Source organism: Arachis duranensis, chromosome 10 (genome assembly GCF_000817695.3).
Source record: "Arachis duranensis cultivar V14167 chromosome 10, aradu.V14167.gnm2.J7QH, whole genome shotgun sequence".
NCBI lineage: Eukaryota > Viridiplantae > Streptophyta > Magnoliopsida > Fabales > Fabaceae > Arachis > Arachis duranensis.
This window is the reverse complement of record NC_029781.3, coordinates 103499853-103523290: the sequence shown is the minus strand read 5'-3', so window position 1 is coordinate 103523290 and position 23438 is coordinate 103499853. Positions and strand designations below refer to the sequence as shown.

General features: G+C 34.4%; 6 protein-coding genes across 8 annotated transcripts; 1 reads left to right on the top strand and 5 right to left on the bottom strand.

Annotated features, from left to right (window-relative positions):
- Positions 1–529: 529 nt before the first annotated feature.
- LOC110272499 (NADPH-dependent aldehyde reductase-like protein, chloroplastic) lies at positions 530–1547 on the bottom strand. Its single transcript, XM_021133631.2, has one exon. The coding sequence runs from the start codon at positions 1522–1524 to the stop codon at positions 694–696; it is 831 nt and encodes a 276-aa protein (XP_020989290.1). The 5' UTR covers positions 1525–1547; the 3' UTR covers positions 530–693.
- Positions 1548–1627: 80 nt separating this feature from the next.
- On the bottom strand, positions 1628–6277 carry LOC107471618 (pentatricopeptide repeat-containing protein At4g13650). Of its 3 annotated transcripts, XM_021133629.2 has the most exons (4): positions 6265–6277; positions 5669–5751; positions 2048–5241; positions 1628–1966 (listed from the first exon to the last, which is right to left on the bottom strand). In XM_021133629.2, the coding sequence occupies exon 3, from the start codon at positions 5110–5112 to the stop codon at positions 2146–2148; it is 2967 nt and encodes a 988-aa protein (XP_020989288.1). In that variant the 5' UTR covers positions 5113–5241; positions 5669–5751; positions 6265–6277; the 3' UTR covers positions 1628–1966; positions 2048–2145. The 3 variants fall into 3 exon arrangements, with proteins under 3 accessions (XP_020989288.1, XP_052111281.1, XP_020989287.1); XM_052255321.1 differs by lacking the exon at positions 6265–6277 and having other exon boundaries at positions 2048–5254; positions 5334–5675; XM_021133628.2 differs by lacking the exon at positions 6265–6277 and having other exon boundaries at positions 5334–5675.
- A 2874-nt stretch (positions 6278–9151) lies between these two features.
- On the top strand, positions 9152–11881 carry LOC107471823 (protein SINE1-like). Its single transcript, XM_016091319.3, has 3 exons — positions 9152–9270; positions 9584–10917; positions 11220–11881. Exons 2-3 carry the CDS (start codon positions 9595–9597, stop codon positions 11700–11702), a joined length of 1806 nt encoding a protein of 601 aa, XP_015946805.1. The 5' UTR covers positions 9152–9270; positions 9584–9594; the 3' UTR covers positions 11703–11881.
- A 352-nt stretch (positions 11882–12233) lies between these two features.
- Positions 12234–14892, bottom strand: LOC107471825 (protein NDH-DEPENDENT CYCLIC ELECTRON FLOW 5). The gene is made up of 3 exons (XM_016091320.3): positions 14193–14892; positions 13537–13983; positions 12234–12586 (listed from the first exon to the last, which is right to left on the bottom strand). Exons 1-3 carry the CDS (start codon positions 14718–14720, stop codon positions 12392–12394), a joined length of 1170 nt encoding a protein of 389 aa, XP_015946806.1. The 5' UTR covers positions 14721–14892; the 3' UTR covers positions 12234–12391.
- Positions 14893–15028: 136 nt separating this feature from the next.
- Positions 15029–17747, bottom strand: LOC107471826 (ADP-glucose phosphorylase). The gene is made up of 3 exons (XM_052255445.1): positions 17083–17747; positions 16396–16686; positions 15029–15562 (listed from the first exon to the last, which is right to left on the bottom strand). Exons 1-3 carry the CDS (start codon positions 17569–17571, stop codon positions 15296–15298), a joined length of 1047 nt encoding a protein of 348 aa, XP_052111405.1. The 5' UTR covers positions 17572–17747; the 3' UTR covers positions 15029–15295.
- Positions 17748–18564: 817 nt separating this feature from the next.
- LOC107472001 (glutamate dehydrogenase 1) lies at positions 18565–22203 on the bottom strand. Its single transcript, XM_016091573.3, has 8 exons — positions 22042–22203; positions 21836–21949; positions 20874–21170; positions 20673–20789; positions 19855–20105; positions 19655–19730; positions 19492–19578; positions 18565–19070 (listed from the first exon to the last, which is right to left on the bottom strand). The coding sequence occupies exons 1-8, from the start codon at positions 22147–22149 to the stop codon at positions 18885–18887; spliced, it is 1236 nt and encodes a 411-aa protein (XP_015947059.1). The 5' UTR covers positions 22150–22203; the 3' UTR covers positions 18565–18884.
- Positions 22204–23438: the final 1235 nt, after the last annotated feature.

The window sequence follows — 23438 nt, the reverse complement described above, 5'->3', positions numbered from 1 at the left end:
ATGTTACTAAAAAGAATAAATTACATCAAAAGTTTTATAAACCTTTTTAAATGAAAATTATGGAGAATGACCAAAATACAATTATATCCTCAATATTTTACCTCAAATTGTTAATAATCCTAACCTAAAACTTTAAGAAGCCTAATTCCTAAATTAAAGAAACCTAAATTCTCAATATTTCATGACAGACATGATTGATAATAGGACCCAATAATTATTTGATCTAAGTAGCTGATCCTATCTAGTGGGATAAGTATTTTTTGTTGTTCTTCAATCAGTAATCAAATTTAACAATTGGTGCAAATTTACCTTCTTTTATGAAATGATTTAGCTCACGATTATTATTAGTGAAATTTTTATTTTAATAAATATATAACAAATCCATTAAAGACTTAAATTTTTGAGAAGTATGTCACCACTCATCAGTCAAACTGTCAAAGATTCTAAAGGTGAGAACCTGAGGGAAGTATGAGAAGAAGTGAAAGAGTTTCAGAGAGTTTTGGAAGAACAAAAACTCTATTTTGATTTCTCAATTAAGTGCTGGTGTAAATAACATCATACAAAATCCATATACCTTAAGTTTTCACTTGACAGAGCAACAGAACAATTGAAATTGACAGGTCAGCATAACGGACTGATAACTAACTATAACAAACCGTAACTGTCATCATAAGGACCAAAGCCATAACCGTTTTACACGTAACCGCCGTTGACTCGAATAACCTGACCGTTGACCCATTCGCCAGCATCAGAGGCAAGAAACCCAACCAGAGGAGCCACATCCTTGGTCTCCCCAAGTCTCTGCATCGGCGACTCCTCAATCAGCTTCTGAACCTGCTCCTCCGTCCTGCTACTGAAGAACAACTCCGTCGTGATCGGCCCCGGCGTCACGCAATTCGCGGTGATCCCCGTCCCCTTCAGCTCCTTCGCCAGGATCTTCGTCATCGCCTCCACTGCCGCCTTTGACGCCGTGTACGCGCCGAACCCCGGCCTTAGTGCCGCCACCTGCGACGAAGACAACAGTATGATCCGCCCCCCGCCGCCGCGCTTCAGCCGGTTCGCCGCCTCCCGCGCGCACAGGAAGGCGCCCCTGGCGTTCACGGCGAAGACATGGTCGAAGCTCTCGTCGGAGGTGTCGGCGATGGAGGGCTGCTTGGGATCTAGGGTTCCGGCGGAGTTGACGAGGATGTGAACCGGCGAGTTGAAGGCGTTCTCGGCGGAGTCGAAGAGGTGCCGGACCTGAGTGGGGTCGGAGATGTCAGCGCGGACTACGATGGCTTGCGGGAGCGCAGAGGAGGCGGAGGTAGCGTTGATTTGGGCGGCGAGTGAGTCGGCTGGGGAGGAGTTGGAAGAGGAGTAGTTGAGTACGAGTCGGGCTCCGAGTGAAGAGAGGTGGAGGGCGATTTGACGACCGATTCCACGTGAGGAGCCAGTCACTATAGCCACCCTGTCTTGCAGTGGAAGAGTTTGGGTTTGTGTGGAAGAAAAAGTAGTACCGCCCTGTCCCTGTGCTGGTGAAGCCATGGCTCCTTTGTTTGGACTTTGGACTTTCGATTGCTTTAAATCAAATCAATTCAATGCTTCAATTTATTTTTAAAACAATAGTAAAATGGAAACATAAAACAACTAAACTTATAATGATTGTTAAATTAAATGGATCAATTTACAGTAATACTATAGTGGTTGCCTACTATAGCAACAAGTTTTACAATTTTACAAGTTGAAATTCACATTTGGCTTCAAACAAATTTGTACAAGATGATTTATATGAACAATTTAATGAGTCTTCTCATGAGGCATGAAATGAAGCTTGCTCTACTTATATTCCATCACTATCCATCTGTGTACACTGTTACAATCGCTAAGGAGCAATTTAATTTTAGGTTTCCACAGTTCCATGATCCTTTTCCCTTCACATCCTACAGCCTTGGATCATACACATCTCATAGGATACCCTGTTAACTACCTGTAAAGGAGAGAACATATAAATAATGAATTTGTTTCTCATGAAAGGTAAAATGTGTAGCTCAAAAAGATATAGTCTTACCACAGATTTGGGAGAAATGCTAAGATTATTATGTGAATCTTTTCATAAACAGTTTGCATAACGAAAATCCAGAATGTTCATTTCGTTGACCATCTTCCTTACCAATAATCTTTACACGAACAAACACCACCTTCAAAATGATGAAAGCGATAAGCATCTCTTACAATAATAGCACGATTCGTTGTCACGGAAACATACTTAATCCAGCTGTGGCAATCGCCACAAACACGTAGGTTTTTGAAAACCCGGATGGGAGTGGAGCTAGACAAACTAAGCAATCCAAAAGCAATAGCCAGTTTTTCACTGTGAATAATTTGCGTTGGATCCCTTTGACCTCGCTCTGCCTCACTCAAAAGGTTATTGTGTTGTGGCACATAACCGATTTGAGCCGCCTGTTCATTCAGATCTCTGAGATACTCGTATATCATATCCGCACGAGGGTGTTTCTGATCACCAACAAAAAATGCATGAACTGAATTATTAACCTCTATCCAACTTCGACCAGGCTCCTTCTTGACACCCCTATCTTTCATAATTCGCCTTGTCCGATCCCTACAACCCCATTTTCCAGTCACCGCATACATATTTGAAAGCAGAACGTATGTTGCTGAATCTTTGGGTTCCAGTTCTAGAAGATGTCTTGCAGCAAACTCTCCAATATCAATATTCTTATGAACAATACATGCACTTAGAAGGGTCCTCCAGATCATTGCATCTGGTTGAATTGGCATCCCCTCTATAAATCTCCTTGCACGACTTAAAAGACCAGACCGCCCAAGAAGATCCACGATACATGCATAATGTTCAGGCTTTGGAATTAAATTGTGTACTTCACTCATTGATTTGAAGTAGCTAATTCCCTCATCCACCAAACCCACATGGCTACATGCAGATAAAACTCCAACGAAGGTAACATGATTTGGCAATACACCAAGCTGTTTCATATCCTCAAAAAGGCTTAGAGCTTCAAATCCTTTGCCATGTTGAGAATAAGCTGTAATTATAGCATTCCAAGAAACCTCATTCTTTTCATTCATTTCAAAGAACTGCCTCTTAGCATCATCAATGCTACCACATTTTGAATATAACGTGATTAAAACATTAGAAACCTCGCTTTCTGAATCATAACCAGTTTTTTTAATCATGGCATGAATCTGCTTCCCTAGTTTAACATTAGTAACATTGGCAGCAGCACTAACTGCAGAGCCAAATGTGAATGCATTGATTTCCTGTCCAGCTTTATTCATCTGAGCAAATAGTTTCAGTGCTTCTTCGAAATATCCACTTCGTGAAAAACCTGATACCAATGAGTTCCATGATATATTGTCTTTGGCAAATATTTTATCGAAAGCGATATATGCTTCTCGTACTTTCCCACACCTAGCATAAAGACTAACAAGTGCATTACCAATTGAAAGATCATCAGAATAACCAGAGACACATGATTGTGCATGAATCTGCCGTCCTTGATCAAGTGCTTGGATACCTGCACATGCACTAATTGCACTTGCAAATCCTATATTATCAGATTGAATCCCTTGATCTTGCATTTCTTCAAAGAGGTTAAGAGCTTCAGTAAACATACCATGCTGTGCATAACCAGCAATCATGGCTGTCCATGAAACAACATCTTTCTCTTTTATTCTCCTAAGGATTTTCAAGGCAGTAACTAGTTCTCCATGTTTAGCATACATGTCAATAAGGACGCTTGAAACATATACATTGAACTGAAAGCCAGTTTTAAGCACTTGAGTATGAATCTGTTCTCCTAGATCAAGGGCTCCCAACGAGGTGCAAGTCCTCAAAATACTTGGATATGTAAACTGATTAGGTACAATGCCTTCCATCTGCATCTGTGTAAATATTTGAGCTGAATCAGTTAGATTGTCTAACTGACCATAAGCCACGAGCATCATATTCCACAGCACCACATTTTCTGATTCTGTTGTCAGGAAAAAATCATGGGCAGTTTCTATATCTGAGCATTTAACATAAAGATCAAGAAGTGAACCTTCCAGGATTATGTCTGACGACATTCCTGCCTTTATTACATATGAGTGGAGTTGTCTTCCTTTCAGAATATCTCTGACTAATGCACAGGCACTCAAAAGACTTGCAACTGTGACACAGTCTGGCTTGAGGCTATCGAGATGCATTTTCTTAAATAACTTTAAAGCCCTGTCACCATATCCTTGTTGGGCTAGACCTGAGATGAGTGAATTATATGAAACTCCATCCCTCTCTAACATTGTATTGAAAATCTGTTCCGCAGATATCAAATTCCCCAATCGAGAATACAACGTCACAAGGGCATTGCAGACATATATTTCCTTCGAGAATCCCTGCTTCAGAGCAAGGCTATGGAGCTGCTCTCCAAAATCAAAAAATCCTATTTTTGTACAGGCACTTAGAACACTCGAAAATATATACGGGGTAAGGCAGAATCCTGATGTATGCATCTGGCAAAAAAGATGAATGGCTTCTTGTTCATAGCCACATTGCGATAAACCAGAGATCATAGCAACCCAAGAAACACTATCCTTCTTCTGTATATCATCAAAGACCTTCCTAGCAGAATTTACAAAGTTGTTCTTAAAATATAAATCAATCAGAGGGTTACATATCCATGGACTGGTTTCATAACCATGAGTTATGGTCCTGGCATGTATTTGCTCCACATAATAGAAAGGAACATCAGCACTACATGCCCTCAAAACCCCTGCAAAAGTCTTCTCGTCAGGCTTCACCTCTTCCTTCATCATTTGCTGAAACAAACTTAGAACGTGACAATTAAATTTCTCCACAACAAATCTATGAATAATCTTATTCCAACAAGACAGAGGTCTAACACGCATATCTTCAAAAACCTTGACTGCACCTTTCAAATCACCAAATTTGAGATACAAATCGATCAGCCGATCACACAACACCTGTTCTGAATAAAAACCCATCTTTAGAATTTTCCCATGAAGCTTGAAACCATCAGAAAATGATCCATAATTAATACATCCTTCTAACAACCACAGAAAGGTCTGTGAATTTGCGCGAAGGCCACGTTCTTCCATGAGATGCAAGAAGTCAAATCCCTCCGAACCCGCTTCTTCACCTTTCCTCTCAGGAAGTTCATCATAGCCATTCACATAGCTCACTGCAGTGTTGTTGAAGGCAGCTAAACTCACTGCTCCGCTTAGTAGCTACATATAGAAACTTAAAAGACATCAACTTTTCAACATAAAAGAGCATGATTATAACCAAGCGCAGAACTTTTTGGTTGAAATAGCATTACCTTACAGTTCTTTGGAATGGGGTTGGGGCAAAATTGATGCATACATTTCCTCGGGAAAGAATAGGATTTGGGGCATGTGAAGAAGAACCCACGGAGAGAGAGGGGGGAAGGAAGCATAGATTATTGGTGGGTTAGCATCTAATAATTCCTCTAAACATCACCCTCACTGATAACAAAATCCACACAAGGCTCTAACCACTTTGAATTTCAACATGCTTCCAAAAGAAATGAAAAAACTCATCCTGAATTCTCATTTCATATCGCACTCCAAACTCTATGCTAAAAAGTTTAATGCAATGGGGCACCAAACAATAATGATAAGGCCTTGCACTTACTGAGCCACCATCGGCGGGAACCTCCAGCACAACCTCCTAGCTTAACCAGAATCTTGTGTTCCAAACACAGCTTATTGCCAGCGCTAAAATTGGAAGACAGAGATTATTCTGTGAAGATGAGAAGAACCCTATCTTTAATTATTCTGGGACCTAAATTTGCTTTTTTTTTTTTTAAAGGAAAATTTTGGTAATCGGCAAATCCTTTTTTTTTTAAGAAAAGCATGATATTATTTCAGAATTCACCTTTTCAAAGAATTGAATAAATAAAAAAATTCTTCTAATCTAGTCAACGACAATTTTGGAGAAAGGTGAAAAATGGTTTTGTGTTGTAAAAACCAAATCGGTGATCAAATCGGTTAAACTATTGGGTCACTAGATTACTGGCTCAACTTATTACTGGTTACAAGTTGAACTGTTGGTTCAGTCCTACATAAATAAAAAATACAAAATAATAAGAAAACTTAAAATTCAGATCACATGTTAAAAACATTGGTATAACTAGAGATATAATTATTCAAATTGAAATGAACTGTAATGGTTTTTCAGTAATAAATTTATAACTAGGAGGAATGTAGTGCATCAATTACTATACAAACCTCTGTATTAGGGAATACTGTTTCACCACTACTGGTCATATCAGTGAGATACATGAAAATAGTTGCAAGATGGTGTCCACCTCGAGCTATATTAACTTTGTCAGGGAAGTAGTCATAATGTGGATCATATTTCTGCCCATGCTCATACCTCAATACTTGAATGTCTTCTCCGTTTCCTGAAAATTAATAACAATATTACAAGAAACTAATCAATACTTAACTGCTTTAGTATAACAATGTCCACTAATGAAATCATTTAAATCATCATACAAATACAGGTTCATTCCCCTATGAAATCCTAGCTTGCAAGTGAACAATGATATTGTCTTATGATGATGACTGGCAGTCAAAGGTTAATTTTGTTTCCTAACAAAATCCTGTCTATTTTTTTTCCATATGACTATTCAATTGCTCTAAATTGGCCCATAAATTATGATTTGGACCTAATTAGCCAGTCTCTTAAATGTTGCAAACTTTCATTCCACAGGTGAAAATATTAGCATAGAGCAATCTAGATTTTAGCTTTGTGGCCCTCTATTAATGAACTTCCTTCTGGTAATTACAGATTAATATACAATAAAGCACAGCTAGAAGAGAAAGGAAACAGATTCATATATAAACCAAAACAAAAAAAATTAAAGCTCACCTCTTGCAACCTAGCTCAGCTTCGACAATGGAACAGAAGCAAGAGGCGGAGTCAGAGGAGAAGGCGGGTGCGCAAGAACTGCCGGTGCGGAGACAAGGCAGAGCTGCTGATGAGAGGCACGGAGACGCGGCCGGTGAATGAGACGCCGCTGCTACTTTGACATTGTGTGTCTGTGCTTTGGTGTGAGATGATTGAGGTTAGGGATGGGGATGGGGGAGTCTTGGCCTCTCGGGTTTCAGAGGAAACAGAAAAACAGTAAAGATAACATTGACCCGGTCCGATTTTTTCAAAGCCGGATGGGCCACCTGTTTTTATTAACAAAAAATGTACCAGTTCAAACCGGGTTGCACCAGTTTTGAAGAGCCTCCGATCCAATTACTAGTTCAGACCAGTCAGGTGCCCGGTTTATGGTCTAACCAGACAAGTCGGTCTGGCTTTTACAAGTCTTCAACATTTATTTTCATTAGACAATATAGTGTCCTTCCATTAGTCGTTGATTCTCACATGTAGCTGTTAAGTGTTTATACGTGGGGAGTGAATTCTCTTCGGTAAAAAAAAATAGATGATTTAATCTTTTATTATTTTTTTTATATTTATTTTTGGTCTCACTTATAGAATTAAATGTAAGAGATCACATTTCATTTTCTCAAGTGTTGAAAAAACTGGAAAAGATCCATTTCTCGAGTTTGACAAATAAATTTCCTAAGTGAAATACAAAATAGTCTTCGAAAATTTTAAAAATCTCAAAATTGTACCTAAAAAAGTTATAAAATTTTAGAACAGTCTCTTCACATGATTTAAATTTTTTTCAAAAGTCAACGTCTTATAATATTTTTGTTAATCAAAAAATAAGTATTATTGAAACATATATAATAAATAAAAAATAACAAAATATATACTAAAGGATAATTTTATTTATTAACACTAAAATGTCATAAAAAATAACATTATTTAATCATTAACACATGTTACTTATATCAAAGTGGAATAAAAGCCACAATAATAACAACTAAACTTAAAAGGTTATTGAATTATGAAGGTCATTACATTATTTATATACCTAAAATTCTAAGATATTAACATAAAATAAATTTAGAAAAAAAATTTTAAGTGAAAAAAATTGTTTTTTTTTATAATTATTAACTGTGGTGACACAAATAGTTTTAACTATAAATATATTTTGTGTAACATTACACCAACTGAATTTTAAAATTTTCTAATAAACATAAACAAAACACTTGAATTTGTCAAAGCATTTATTTTTCAAATATTACAAAGTATTAAAAATTTTACATTAAAATTTTGTAAATCATCTACATTGATTTTGTAGTTTATCAAAACTTACAATTTTAATTTGTAGTTTAATTTGAATAAGTTTTAAAGTGTTATCTTGTAAGCATCTGTACAAACATTTCTAATAATTGATGTAGAAATTTTTATGTTAAATGAAAATTCTCTAATATCTTCGAATAATAATATCTCATTATCTTTTTAATTATTAAAAAATGATTATAAAATTTGGTATCTATAAATTAAATTAAATTAAATTAAAATATATTGTATGTAAAAAAATTAAAATTTGTTAATTTAAAAGAATATATATAATCATTTGAAAGAAATATTTTAAAATTTTTTAAAAATTATTTTTCGATTTTTTAAAATTTTTTGGCGATTATTTTATAATTTATTCTAGGATTTATTTGTTCAGAATGCATACATAGAATACAAGTTAATATTTTACTGTGAGTAACTAATGAAAAAAGACTATATTAAGTATTATCTGACAAAAATAAATATTAGAGATTTTTTGTGTATTTTAAAACATGAGAAATGAACCTATTTAAAAAATATAGTAATTACTCTTAATTCATATTCATTAGTGTATTCCTATTTTAATGGATTTGGATCTTCCAAATTTTGAATTTTAATTTAAAGAATAAAATATGATCTCTCACTATTTATTTTATAGATAAGACAAAAAAAATACTAAAGAAAAATTATTCAAGTTTACTATCTAAATTGAAAATTCAAAATTTAGATAGTTTTGCTTTTGAAAATCTAAGCTGACTAAGCAGCAAAGAAAGGATAGCGGTGGAATTTTGAAGGAAGAATTTTTAAAATGGAAATGAAATTGATTGTGCATTAAATAGTTGATGAATACAAATATAACATTCCATGTATATATAAAGCCAGAAATTGAAAACACAGAACGTGTTTCTTTTAATCTTTTCTTACACAAACCCCTAAAATAACGCTTACATTTGAAAACTTGAAAGTTGAAACCCAAAAACACTTTCAGAATTCAGACAGTGACACTCACATTACACAGCTTCAAAAACATTCCTTCTTACTCTGTAAAGGTGTGTTTCTGTTTCCTTCTTGATTTAATTATAGCTTATTATTTTTTTTTAATAATTCAAGATCAAGAAACGAGGTACTGGGTTTCGAGTTAGCACTTTCAGTTAATATCCCAAATTTTCTTGTACGATTAATCATTTCGTCATCTTTTTGTTTAGAAAAAAAAATCTGATCGTTCAAAGGGGAAAAATTGGGTGCAATTCGGCAATATAGAATGCCCAAAATGATTGATATATTTACCATGCGATGGAAGTAGGTGCTTTTGAAATTTACTTTCTTACTATTGTATTCATGGTGTTTGTTATATTGCTTCAGTTAATTAAGCTATGGGAAGAAGTTTTAGTCCAACACTGTTGCGAGAGCTAGAAAATATTGACAAAGATCCAGATAGCTACAAATCAGTGATGAGATCATTGAAGTCATATGTGAAAGATTTGGACTTCGAGGCAATTCCGATCTTTGTTGCACAAGTTTCCGAGACTGCGAAAATTGGCTCCTTATCTAAGGAGCTCACAGTTTCTCTCTATGAAGTTCTTGCACAGGTTCATAGTGTCAAAATTGTTCCAATGATAGGTAGTATTATGCAATCCATAGTTCAGACCTTAGCATCAAGCGCAGGATCTTTACAGATTCAGGAAGCTTGCTCAAAGGTGGTTCTAGCTATTGCAAGATATGGAATTGACCCAACAACCGCAGAAGACAAGAAGAGGAACATAATTTGTTCGCTTTGTAAGCCTCTATGTGATGGACTCTCGAGTACTCAGGAGTGTTTGACCTCCGGTGCTGCGCTCTGCTTGAAGGCTCTAGTGGATTCAGACAACTGGCGGTTTGCCTCTGTTGAAATGGTTAACAAGGTTTGCCTGAATGTGGCTGCGGCGTTAGAGGGAAAGTCTCAGGCCAATGCACACATGGATTTGGTTATGTCCTTAGCTAAGTCCAATCCTTTGATTGTTGAAGCCTATGCAAGACTACTCATACAAGCAGGACTAAGAATACTAAATGCTGGAGCTGAGATATTGGAAGCGAATTTTCAGAAGCCACTTGCAGCCATTCAAATGGTGAACTTGTTGATGAAATGCATAGACCCCAGGAGTATTTTCTCAGAGTTAGAACAGATAATTGAGAAGATGGAGATCTGTCAATTTGACAACATGGCATGTGTCAAAGATGCTGCGTATGAAGCTCTGCAAACTGCCAGGAGAATTACGGCAAGCAAAAAATCATGTGTAAAGAGTCCTGCATCAGTAACAGGGTCAAATTTTAGGAGTGACTGTATGGAAGCAGATAGTTTTTATGGTGATGAAGATCATTCTCCTACTGCATCTATTTCGCCAGAACCACGAACCTTGGACTTTTTTCCTGGATATGAATATGCAGTGAAGTCTCCTATTTTAGCGAGTCAACCTTTGCAGCACTCAAAATATAGTCGAAGGGGTGTGAACCGGAAGCTTTGGAGTCAAGAAAATGGACGGATTGATGTGTCTCTCAGAGATGGTTTGTTCTCAGCTGTAGCTCAGGAAAATGCCTGGTCGGGACACACTGAGAATCCGTTTTGTAATCAAGCAAGAAATTTATCAGACGAGTTTGCTGGTTTCGTGAACATGAATTCTTGTCATAGAGTATCCAGAAGTACCACCACAAGTCCCCGAGTAAGTGTTTCTGTCTCTGATTTTATTCATTATTCATATTTCATAAAAAGGTGGCTGAAGAAATTAGGAACAGAGGTTCTTTTGAATAGTATTTACCAAAAAAGAGAGAAATTCATACCTTGCAATGTGTAGATTGAATGTACAATTATTTAGCATAACCTTTCCGTGTGTATACATATCAAGTCAGTTTTAGGAATGCATATCAAGTCAGAATGTGTGATTTTGTGGTTAATTGAAACTTGTCATTTATTTTTATGTTGCCAAGAGTTTTAGAGTATTCCTGTTTTCTTTATTGTACTCAGAGATCACAGATTGGAGTTAATTCCGACACCATGAACATCTGTATGACCCCTCGGAAGCTCATTCACTCTCTAGAAGATCCAGATGCCGAGACTTCGTGTTGCTCCAACAGGCAGAGCAGACGGTTCAGGAGTCTATCGACCAGCAAGGTGGAGAGGAGCCAAAGATCCAACTTCGAACATGACCAAAATGGTTTCACAGACTATGTGAACTGCGATTGTAATCCGAACGGAAGCTTATTTGATTATGATGAGTTCCAAGATGGGCAAGAACCAGTCTCATCAACAGATGACATTCCTGTTGGTTCTGCTTTGCAGGTGCCTCCTGAAAATAGTGATAACATTGAGACGGTTTGCATTCGAAAACCATTTCAGAAGACTAAATATAAAGTGGTTTGTGGCATTTCATTTGCTCTTCTTGCAATGGCTACTCCATTACTCTGGATCACCAATCAGGAAGATGGTCATTATCTTGTTCCTACATAATGTGTTCATTCCTTGTTTACAGACTTATATTTTAAGAGCATTTTAGGTATACCTTTATGTAAAGTATCAGTCAATTCCAACTGAATGTTGGTAAGTTCAATGTAGATGTAAAGGATCAAATAAAGTTGAGCACTTCTCTCTTGATTTTCTATACAAAGTCACAATTTAGGAAAATGAAGAGAAAAATATGAGTAAATAATCATTTTGGCACTTGAAAGGTTCTGAATTTGAGAAAACGAACTTCAATATTTGTTTTTGACAAAATGAACCTCAAATATCAGCTCTGTTTGACAAAACAGGCTAACTGTTAACTTATCACCCGAGATGTTTAGGCTATTTTGTCAAACAAAACTTATATTTAGAAGTTCATTTTGTCAATAACAAATATTAGAATTTGTTCTATCAAAGAATCTTTTAGATACCGAAATGATTATTTTCTCAAAAAATATTTAAGTGACTCATTTTATATCATACATCTTATCAATTTGCAATTTTATTACTATGAGATGAAAAATGTGAGGTGGATGTCTATGGTTTAGAATTAGTATAATACTTTAATAATTAAGTCAAAGTAAATATTTTATATACAAATATCGAATGGAAATAAAAATTCAAAAGAGAAACCTAAATTGCAAACATGAATCATAATTTTCTATTAATTGTAATATAAGCTTAGCTTAAGCATAATACTATAGATTTGGATTGTGTATGTATTGCCCTCCGTTCCAAACATCTTGAGGATTTAGTACTATTGGTTTGAGAATGGCAGTTTGGCCAACCAATATGTAAGAATACTTGCTGTAAATTTCAACTTTTGAGCCAGGACTGAAGAGGTACATCTCGTCCAATCCGATCCTTCCAATTGACAATGAGTTTCTTCTACCCTGATACAAGGAAACATTTATTTCATGAAAAGAATTAGCATGAAAATAAATCACATTTTTGGACTGAAAATTAAATTAGATGCCAAATGTGGGTTAGCTTAATTAGCCATCAACTTTTTAGTTCAAATAAGAACTCCTCTCCTCACTACTAAAATTTGATAAAATATTTTTAAATATTTAGCTAATTAGTGTTTTAAGAATCAATCGTGTGATACGTGTACACTAAAATCAGTTATTAGTATAAAATACATGTTGGAATACAAAATAAATACATATTAAAAATGAGTTAAACAATTTGTATATTTGTATATAAATATGTAGTGATTGATTTTGGTAGTTGATTTTAGTGTACAAATATCATTTTTGTTTAAGAATATATTTTAAAATTATAATAATAAATTTTTTAAAAGTTTTTAATGTATTTAATGTATTGAAAATATAAATAAAAAGTTATATTTTTAATAATATTTAATAAATATTTGTTTACAATCCCGCTATGTTACCAACAGCATTTCTGTCAATTTCTGCGAACTCTTGTTTATATCTATGTTTAATGGAAGTGTCTTTGTAGATATGTCTAATAAAAATATCTTTTTTATGACTGTGTCTAATGAAAGTGTCTTTATAGATGTATTTCCTGGATGTGTCTTTTATACATGTGTTTAAAATATAATAATTAATTATTGTTGGTAATAAATTGGCAGATAATATATTGGTACCCTATATTTTTCTATTTTTTTATAGTATTTTTAACAGATGTGTTAAAACAGAAGTTAGCAAAATCTTATTTTAAAATACATTTTATCAAACATTTTTAACTTAAAGAATTACAGAGATTTATTATTTTTAAAAACTAAATTGTCAAAAATCAAAATCATAATTTTTTGAAAACTAAATTAGTGATTTATTCACTCCTATTGTAGCTACCGAAAATAGAGGATAATACATACCCTATCAATAACGGTAATACTACGAGGGGCATCTGTGTAAATGAGACTAATCTTGTCTCGTAAATTCTTATACCCATCATCTTCTTCACCACTCATATCTTCTTTGTTCTGATCTTTTGTTGCACCCCAATGAGGAATTAGTTGCTGAAGTGCTGGTATGTTCCATATTTTTCCAAACCCTTCTTGGTTATTAGAATCCGGAGGAGGACTCAAAATAAATTCTGATTCCAAAAGGGGCCTCCTCCAGTAATTTGATCTTTCTAATCCAACTGCATAGGTTGCTTCTGGTGAACTCACTGTCAGATGGCTCAGGATACACCCTGTTATCTGAAGGGGTGAATGCATTGAGTTTTGGACTTCAAACTCTGACTGCAACCCATCTTCTTCTAAAGTTACAATGTACTTAATTCCAATCTTGTCCTCTGATGATTTATTAATTAATTCTACCTGCACCACATATGTTCTAGGATCTAAGTATATAAATTAAGAACATTATAAGCTACTACATAGGTGACAACTCACGTGCAGTTGCCTTAATATGTAATGACAATAGTTAACTGCTGCACATGAATTTCCACTCGACAAGTTGTGTTTGTATTTATGGGAGTAAAGCAATTCATTATGGAGTTATTGAGTTATGCAAAGGAAAACAAGACCTTAATGGATTCCTCAGGGTGGCTTTTAATTTTACTGAGAACCCAATGAGTTGGAGAGAAAAAAACTTGGCAGTCATCAGTTGTGAAAGTGAAGTTTGAAGAGACCCCTCCTTGAATGAGGGCAGCACCATGATCTCCCTCTGACACCGCAGTGTGCAGCAGCTCCACCGTGCCGCCATGCCACATGGGAGCCTTGTAGGAGGTGATCACCCCACTGGGCAGCAACATGCTCGCAACGCTTCCGTTTTTCAGTTCCATCTTGGCAACGACGGAGCCATCGCCAACTGCTTCAAAGGTGACTCCATCATGTCCAATGAACTCTTCTTTTTCAAGGTAGTCCAAGTTGTTGGTGGGTTGGTATGGAACTGAAGAAGCAACTGCTGCTAATGGCTTGCAGCAGTTGAAAGTGTGGTTTCCTGAGGGAAATTTAAAATAAGTGTGTGAAGGTGTGTTAATAGCACAAGTTATAGTTAAGCTACTGCTGGAATTGAATTGAGTGGGGAGTAAAGGGGAAGTTATTAGAGCCATGCTTTCTAAGGTTCATAGCAAGTGAGGTCTCGTTATGCACACTTTGGAGGGACCAAGAGAGAATTGATAAGAGGATAAGGTGAGGGCTGAGGTTGGTTCTGTGAAGTTTACATTAGACATTTATAATCTAAGATATTTCCAAGATATTTCTTGGTGTTTGTCCTATTCCCAACACACTGGCTTGTCTTTCATTACACGTTTTATCAATGAAATTTCTTTCTTTCTTTCAATTTATTTACAAAGGGACATATAATCTGTGGAAGCTACTCATTATAAAAGAAAGAAAACTGAAATGATGGAACCATTCATAAGTTCAACATAACTCGTTCCTAAATGAACCCACATATTCATAATCAACATTTCATTCCAATTTTCAGTATCTCAAGGTTTTGCCAACATACTTATTCATAGTAAATGGTTTGGTTTGCTTCCAATATCCGATAACTTATGGTTTCAGGACTAGGATTGAAGTCACATGCAAGATGTTGAACTCCCTCAATGGAGATTCGAAGTATACAATCGATCACAGGATAGTTGATCAATTAGGTCTCAATACATTCATGTTTCTACCTGGTTCATCCTGACTCTGGTACATTTACTTCTCTCAGAACCTTCGCAGCATCTTCCGGGAAAACAGGATTTATGTGACACCCAGTTGCGATTTCAAAACCCGCAGTCAGTGTTAGTTGAGGCACTATCTGTATGAACCAATGAGTGTATGCTAATTCTGATGCATCACTGTGCAATGGACTAGTGTGAATCATAAAATTGAACGGTGGATTGTTCAATTGCAGAGATATCTTTCTAAGCATTAGTTTCAACAACCTTCCAAGGTCAACGGCCTACAAAATCAAAGTCAAGAAATAGTAATAATAATAACAATAATCATTCCTTGAAATTGAAAAGGACAAATTAATAAATGAATATAAATAATTGATAAATGATAATAGTGCGCAACATGTTCTAGATATGGGTACAAGGAGCATATGATCAAATATGCTAAACCATGGCATTGCACAATACACAATGTGGGTTTAGGGCAAGCAATCTGTTCTGTTAAAGAAGCTCAATCTGCACCATCATAATAAATTCTCAAATCACAATGTCTGTTAGACCACAAATCACTTTTTATAGATAGCTATCATTCTCTTCCGAGATCATTGCCAATTTCCAGCTTCTTCAATGGAAATCAGGGTTTTGCACGAGATTGATTAGCTGCAAACATGGCATGACTGAGGAGTTGTATTTTTTCATTACGCCTAGAGAGAAAACTTAGTTGTTGTATATCTAATTGCTCCGCAATAGCAATAAAATCCCCTGTTGCTTTAAGTGCTATTTGCATAACATCTAAGCAACACCACGTACACAAATACTACTCGTCTTTACCGAGTTCTTGTTATAGTTTTATAAGCACTTCACCAATCTCGTGATTTCAAACACAATTAATGCAATTGTATTCTAAAATTACCATACTACACAACAGAAACAACTAACTGTCTAACAACATTTCAAATTTAATTGTTCAATATGTTTAATTGTTTATGTCCCCTGCACCAAAACTATAACAGCTAGCACTAATTCTTCGGTTAAAGTTAAGACTTTTAATCCATGACTTATATAAATAAATAATTTTCACTTAATCATTATTAGCACTTGAAGAACAAAGAAACACTACCTTTTCGGCATCCAATTCATGGAAATGAGCTGAGTGATGCCTGGGAACAATCCATATCTCAAAAGGAAATGTAGCGGCATAGGGAACCAGTGAAAAGAAGTCATCAGATGTATCAATCAAAAGATCTTCCTGTTGAATTTCACAAATACAACATTTGCCTGTCTTCTCGAAATAATCCTTCATATTTCCGAGACGAGCAGAAACATTAGGTGGAATAACAGGAAGAGCTATCATCTGACTGTGAGAATGAGTCATTGATGCACCAGCTGAAGCACCATGGTTTTTGAACACCTTCAAATGTTAATACATCAAGTTTATACACGATAAATTATATGAAGCAAGTGCAAGAAGACAATGAAGAAGGAAAGTATTATTGATTAGATAGAAAAATGCAAGATTAGATTTAGAGTAATTTCTGAAGTCATTATTGAAGATGTCAGAAATTTAGCTTGAAACTACTTCCATTTGATTAAAATACAAATAGTTTAAAATGTATTTACTAACAATCAAACAAATCCAATAGATGAAAACTCGTATGCAGATGTCTTCGCCTGAAGATAATAGTTGAAAATCGTTAGATAGCAATGTAGTTAAACTCAACTATCAACTTCGCACAAGGAAAACTGCATGCGAGTCTCACTAATCTAATATCCCCTAACACTAAGAATTTGTGTCTAAGATACTAACCAAACTATATTTGATAGAGTCATTGGTAGCGAGCTGGTGGATCCTCTTGATATGAGCGAGGAAAACCTGACCAACATCGTGCGGCGACAAATCCAATAGCTGAACCGAATGAACCGGGGTCTCGATTATGACGTCGTGGAAGCCGAAGCCATCAAGAACCGAACCGGTGAGGTTGTTAGCGAGTCGGGGAGGGGCGGGGGCAGGGAGGTCGCGGGAGAGAGCAGGATAAAGGTTCTGGATGAGGCGGAGGGTCCAATCGGGGTTGTCTGGAGGGAAGCGGAAGATCTCAGGAGCGCACTGGTGCTCATTGCCGATGCAGAAAGGGCAGCGCTGGTGAAGCTGTTGGTCTGAGACGGCGGGCGAGTTGGACTTGAATTCGGAGGGTCGTTTGGCTCTGGCAGGTGAGAATATTACCCATCGGTTTGAGATTGCGTCTTTTCTTAGCTCTGGGATTCGATTCCCTGAGCTACCACTTGTAGTTGCTGCCATCTCACGCTGTTTCTTCCTTTTCTTATTCTTAGTATCTCTTATTCCAGAACTATCACTCAGAATCTCATAATTACTAGTATCTTCAGACTCAAAGCCAGAGAGAGGAGATTTGTAAGTTTCGTCATCAATACTCTTATAACCATCATGCCTTGATGTTAGCCTCAGGCCGAATTGGAATTTTACTCTTTGATTTACATCTTCATCGGCTTTATATTATTTAAATATTTTAACACTTTTTTCTTTTACTTATTTCCAACGAGTTTTTTATTTTTAATATTAGGATAGATTGTGGGTAATACCTGTGTTATGCACATATATAGATTTGATAATTGACGTATTCAAAAATCGTTAATATCGATTTTAAATAAATTGTGTGAATAACGTTAGATTAGGTGAGAACGACTAGATTAATAAATCAAACGATGGTACCAATTTCATATTTTCATAGATTCAAAACTTATTTTTGTCCTACTTAAAATCGTAAGTCACATTTTCTATATTTTTTGTCTAATTCAAAAATCGTTAGTCTTATTTTCATAGCATTTTATCTGTTCTGAATCCTTAATAACGATTTTTTATTGTATTTTCTCAATTCCCATATCAATGCATTACACTAAATTAGCATAATATCCCCTTATTACACTTATGCTTTAATAATATCTAAAAAGATTAGCCTATTTCAACACTTTTAAATATTTCATAATGTTTTTCAAGTACCTTAGAAGGTGGACTACCAGACTTCAGTTTTAGTTTTTCAATTCACCTTTTTTTTTTTGTTGCAGCATTGTAATAGCCCAATATGGACCTACGACAAGCCGGGCCCCAACCCAAACAACAAAATAAAACAGTTCTACCATAATTCACCAAAAAAAAAACAGTTCTACCATAAACAAATTTTAAATACAAATTTTACCAAAAAAAATAAAATTAAATACAAAGAAAAATAATAAAATAAATATAAATAACAATATTCCCTGCTCAATGCTCCAAGACTAACAGAGTAACAGATATATTTATACATCATTATGTCAAAATAAATATGTTGATACAATAATTCAATGAAGTTCTTTTGATAAGAATAAGAATATAAAGAAACCATGAAAAAGAAAACACAAAAAAGTGGATGTGAGGAGAACAAATCAACAAAATTTTCGAAGCATTTACAGATGAGATTTATCTGAATTAGTAGCGGTTGCTGAGAACAACAACAAACAAAAAAAAAATGTATGGTATTGCAGAGACTGAAACTTGAACACTGAATCTACATTGCTGAAATAATGAGCAAAGACAATGATCTGAAGAATGAAGAGTGATCAAGCTTCCCAACCCCTAAGGAGTGTAGCCCTTGCCACACGGTTAACAGCAAGGGTGAAGGCTCCCATACGAAGATCACAATCATGGGTTTTGCACATCTCCTTCACATCTTTGAAACCTTTGGTCATGTATGTCTTCAACTCTTTGTTCACCTTCTCTTCATCCCACATGAACCCTTGTATATTCTGTGCATGTTTGCCAAGATTATCATTTATTGGATTGTGGACTTTTTAGACATGTTCCAATATTGTTCTAATTTCATATTTGGGTTTATATTTCGATTCTGTCACTTGGACGGAAATATAGAATTGGAAATTTTCATATACTCTTTTGCAATATCAGTAAAAATAATTAAAAAAAAATACTCAGTTTGGTTCCTGAAGTTATACTCGAGACTCAATTTAGTCCCTAAACTTTTCAAATTTTAATCATGTTAGTCCCTCCGATAGTTTCTGTCACAGAATCAATTAAAAAGTTTAGGAACTAAATAGAGGTCATTGAAATTTGAAGGACTAAATTGAGACTTGAATGTAATTTCAAGGACCAAACTGAATATTTTCTCAATAATTAATTTTCAAACTCGCTAGAATATAAGTGGATTAGTACCTGCACCCACTCAAAGTAGCTAACTGTAACTCCTCCTGAATTTGCCAATATATCTGGGAGGATCACTACTCCTTTCTTTTTGAGAATCTGCAACATAGAATGATGGTTAACATTATACTTTTCTGATTGAGAGAAGGCAAGGAGAGAAGATATTAAAACCAACCTCATCAGCCTCTGGGTCAGTTGGATGATTGGCTGCTTCAACAACGAATTTGGCTTTGATCTCATTTGCATTTTCCCTTCGATTATAGCACAAGTTGAAAACCAAATAAGTTAAGACTTAGCACAATAGAATTTTGAGTATATAAATGTGTATTTTATAGAAGAAAATAGAGAAAAAGAAATTGGAGTAAATTAAAGCACCTATTGATGACACCACCAAGAGCTGCAGGAATGAGAACATCACAATCTTGAAGCAATATTGAACTGGGATCAATAGGATCTCCACCTTGAAATCCTCTTACTCCTCTGTGCTCTTTAGAATGTTTTAGTAGGCTTGGGATGTCGAGACCTTCACTGTTCTTGATTGCTCCGGTTATGTCACTCACTGCTACCACTTTTCCACCTTTTTCGCTTATTAATTTGGCAGCCCAAGACCCCACATTACCAAATCCCTGAACAGATTAACAACAACATCCATTTCATCTCATATATAAATTCTTTATATGATACTAAGTTTTGTTTTCAAACATGTCAAAATGTTGTAAATGTTTAATTTGAGTATTTTTTTTTAAGTTGCTCATGGTTTCTCTTAACTCGAAATGATAAGGACTAATTCATTGTACATCTGATTCTCGTCTAAGAGTCCGCCTCTAGTCAATGAGTTATTGTATACACAAGATGGAATTTGAACTCTGGATACTTGCTTAAGCAGAGCTGACCACTCAACCAATCCAAGTTGGTTGTTTAATTTGAATATCTAATATTAGAGTATATACAATGAGTTTAATTTTGATACATATCTATACAATCGTCCAATCATATCCATTCCGTTCTTTTAAAAGACACCATCAATGTAATGGAATATTACGTTATTAGATATACCTATAAAACTACTTTGCACTGACAGTCAAATAATTAAATTGATTTTATAAAATATTAGATAAACAATTATATAATATATATACTAAAAAATAATTAATAATAATTAATTTGTATAAAAATACAGATAATATGAGTACCTGTATGACAAAGCGTTGGCCTGATATTGTCTTTCCATGCTGATTAAGCAAAGCCTCAGTGGCAAACAGCACTCCTCGCCCTGTAGCTGCATCTCTCCCCAGAGATCCACCAAGATCCTACGCAAATTAGGGTTTATGAATTTAATTTAGGTGGAATTTATAATTTAACATTTAAGAAAGAATTTAATTAATTGAACATACAATAGGTTTGCCAGTGACAATTGCAGGTGAGTGGCCATGAAATTTGGAATACTCATCAAGGATCCACGCCATAGTCTGGGGTCCAGTTCCCATGTCAGGTGCTGGAACATCAATCTGAATTCCAATGAGATCATGAATTTTCTGAGTGAAAACTCTGGTAAGTCTTTCCAACTCAGAAACGCTTAATTCTGATGGATCACAACCTATGCCTCCTTTCGCACCACAGTATGGTATGTTTGCTACTGCAGCCTTCCACGTCATCAGTTGCGCCAAAGCATTCACTTCGTCATTTTCAACCTTCACATGCCAAATCTTTAACATTTTCAAATCTTATCATAAAATAAGAGTTTAATTTTAATGTATTATCGACCTAAACTATAATTATTATTTTTTGAATAATTATTTATACAGTCAAAATAAAAAATACTTATTTTTGTTAAGGACAAATAATAGTATTAAATTAATTTGTATCAAAATTTATGTAATTAAATCAAACGAAAAAGTGAGACATGAATCAACCTAAAACATGTCTCTATATATAATTTGATTCAACTATATTCGAATTAGTGAGGAAATTTGCAATGTGAATAATTCGAATCACACTAATTCAAACTATACAAAGTGAAATTCGAATTAAAACGATTCGAATTATTGATGGAAAGTTCGAATCTATCCGATTCGAATTATGTGTATGTAATTTGAATTAAACCAATTCGAATAATAATAATAATAATAATAATAATAATAAGAAAGTTTAAACATATCTTAATTTTATTATCTTAAAATAAAATTGATTTTAAATATTGTATATATAATTAAAAATTATTAGATAATGTAACATATTTAATTTAATTATTATTTCAACTAAAAATTTCATACACATGACTATTCAGTATTCACTTTAAAAGAAATTGTCACGTTGTATTTTTTATTTAAAAAGAAAAAAAGAAAGAAAGAAAAACCTGTGGATGGTATCGAATCCCTCCTTTCATAGGTCCTCTAGAATTATCATGTTGAATTCTGAATCCAACGTAAGTTGCTAAGCTTCCATCGTCTTTTGGTATTGTGCACTCAACCTGCATTAGAAAAAATGGCAAGAACGAACTAATTAATTATTAACAAACAAACAAACAAACACATATTCTTGTTTTGAGTTTCACACACTTGCCTTCACTTCCCTGAACGGAATCAGCAAACTCTTCGCAAGCTTTGAATCTATTCCAAGAAGCTTAGAAGCCAACCTAAAGTTCCTGTTTGTGGCTGCTAATGCATTCATTTTTCTCCCAAAATGTAACGTCTAATACACACAAATCCAGTCTTATAGAAAGTAGTTATTATTTGAAAGATGCGGAAAATAGTTGTTGCGAGTGTATTTATATAGGTATCGTGTGGAGAAAAAAAAAATACAAGATAAACGTGAAGAAGAAAAACACGTCCACTATTTCATACTATAAAAAGCATATAATAAAACGTTTAATAATTAATTAGCTAGAGCAATTAATTATCTAAACAAAAATAATACTAGTAAGAGTTTGGCGGCATCTATCTAACATGGATAAGTATAAAGCAAAACGTGAAACAATACGTGGATCAAAGTTAGCGTTACAGCAATTAGTCTAAAAAGTAAAAAACGTAACTATAGGGGGTGGAACCAAAAAAAAAAAAAATTCAAATTGTTCCACTTGGCTATTGGTGCATTTAGATTGACTTTTGTAGAGAAATAATAGCTTTTCAAACTTATTAAAAAAATGCGTTAATACAATTTTTTTAATAAAGAAAAGGTTTTGAATTATTAGTTAAAAAGGTATATCTCTTATGTTTATCTAATTTTTTTTTTTCAAAATCCATCTTAACCCACCCTAGTTACACATTTTTTTGAAGATGTTGTTGCGTCCTTTTCATCCAACTAACTAGATGGAAAATTCTTAGAGGACACTTTTTTGTGCTGTATCCATCAAAGTAGGAGAAAATGCTCACCGATTTGTTAGAATATTAGTCGGTGTGCCTATTTTATTCTACCCTTTTTTTTTATTAATTTTATTTTTTATTCTAAATAATTGCCTGCTTGTTCTTAAAATTTAATTATTTAGAAGAAAAACTAGCATCTGAACTGTCCAGCATGTTCGGCTTTCTTATCTTCTAGTTGGCATTCAGAGTATATATTCTGGAAACTTCAAAATAAAGGTTTCTTAAACCACGTTACATTACCTCCACGTGATAATGTACATTTAATTTTGCTGGTCAAAATTCAAACCCATTGCCTATTACGAAGTTATCAGAAAAACAAAAATTCCCAATTAATTAATTCTTCGTCAAATATTGAATAAACTACTAAAATAATATTTAAAAGTTTATAATGTTAATAAAAATAATTTTAAAAGATATTAAAAACAAATAAATTTTTAAAAAATTAAAAAATGTGATAACAAAAATATTCAATATATATTCTAAAAAAATTTAAAAATTATATTTTAATACGACTTTTTGTAAATATCATTAGAAAAATATGATATTTCTATTTTCAAAATTTGATAATTTTATGTTTAGTGATTTTTATAAAAAGAT

What these genes read in the sequence shown, in the direction of transcription:
- LOC110272499 (XM_021133631.2), bottom strand. Translation starts at nt 1,524, where the DNA reads ATGGCTTCACCAGCACAGGGACAGGGCGGTACTACTTTTTCTTCCACA.
- LOC107471618 (XM_021133628.2), bottom strand. Translation starts at nt 5,450, where the DNA reads ATGCTTCCTTCCCCCCTCTCTCTCCGTGGGTTCTTCTTCACATGCCCC. An exon ending in CCATTCCAAAGAACTGTAAG is followed by an intron (nt 5,242 to 5,333) that starts GTAATGCTATTT and finishes TTCTATATGTAG; the next exon opens with CTACTAAGCGGAGCAGTGAG.
- LOC107471823 (XM_016091319.3), top strand. Translation starts at nt 9,595, where the DNA reads ATGGGAAGAAGTTTTAGTCCAACACTGTTGCGAGAGCTAGAAAATATT. An exon ending in GTACCACCACAAGTCCCCGA is followed by an intron (nt 10,918 to 11,219) that starts GTAAGTGTTTCT and finishes TATTGTACTCAG; the next exon opens with AGATCACAGATTGGAGTTAA.
- LOC107471826 (XM_052255445.1), bottom strand. Translation starts at nt 17,571, where the DNA reads ATGGCAGCAACTACAAGTGGTAGCTCAGGGAATCGAATCCCAGAGCTA. An exon ending in ACTCTATCAAATATAGTTTG is followed by an intron (nt 16,687 to 17,082) that starts GTTAGTATCTTA and finishes TAACATTTGAAG; the next exon opens with GTGTTCAAAAACCATGGTGC. An exon ending in ATGAATTGGATGCCGAAAAG is followed by an intron (nt 15,563 to 16,395) that starts GTAGTGTTTCTT and finishes TTGATTTTGTAG; the next exon opens with GCCGTTGACCTTGGAAGGTT.
- LOC107472001 (XM_016091573.3), bottom strand. Translation starts at nt 22,149, where the DNA reads ATGAATGCATTAGCAGCCACAAACAGGAACTTTAGGTTGGCTTCTAAG. An exon ending in TTCCGTTCAGGGAAGTGAAG is followed by an intron (nt 21,950 to 22,041) that starts GCAAGTGTGTGA and finishes TTTCTAATGCAG; the next exon opens with GTTGAGTGCACAATACCAAA. An exon ending in GCTACTTTGAGTGGGTGCAG is followed by an intron (nt 19,071 to 19,491) that starts GTACTAATCCAC and finishes AAACATGCACAG; the next exon opens with AATATACAAGGGTTCATGTG.
- LOC107471825 (XM_016091320.3), bottom strand. Translation starts at nt 14,720, where the DNA reads ATGGCTCTAATAACTTCCCCTTTACTCCCCACTCAATTCAATTCCAGC. An exon ending in ACCCTGAGGAATCCATTAAG is followed by an intron (nt 13,984 to 14,192) that starts GTCTTGTTTTCC and finishes TATGTGGTGCAG; the next exon opens with GTAGAATTAATTAATAAATC. An exon ending in GTATTACCGTTATTGATAGG is followed by an intron (nt 12,587 to 13,536) that starts GTATGTATTATC and finishes TCCTTGTATCAG; the next exon opens with GGTAGAAGAAACTCATTGTC.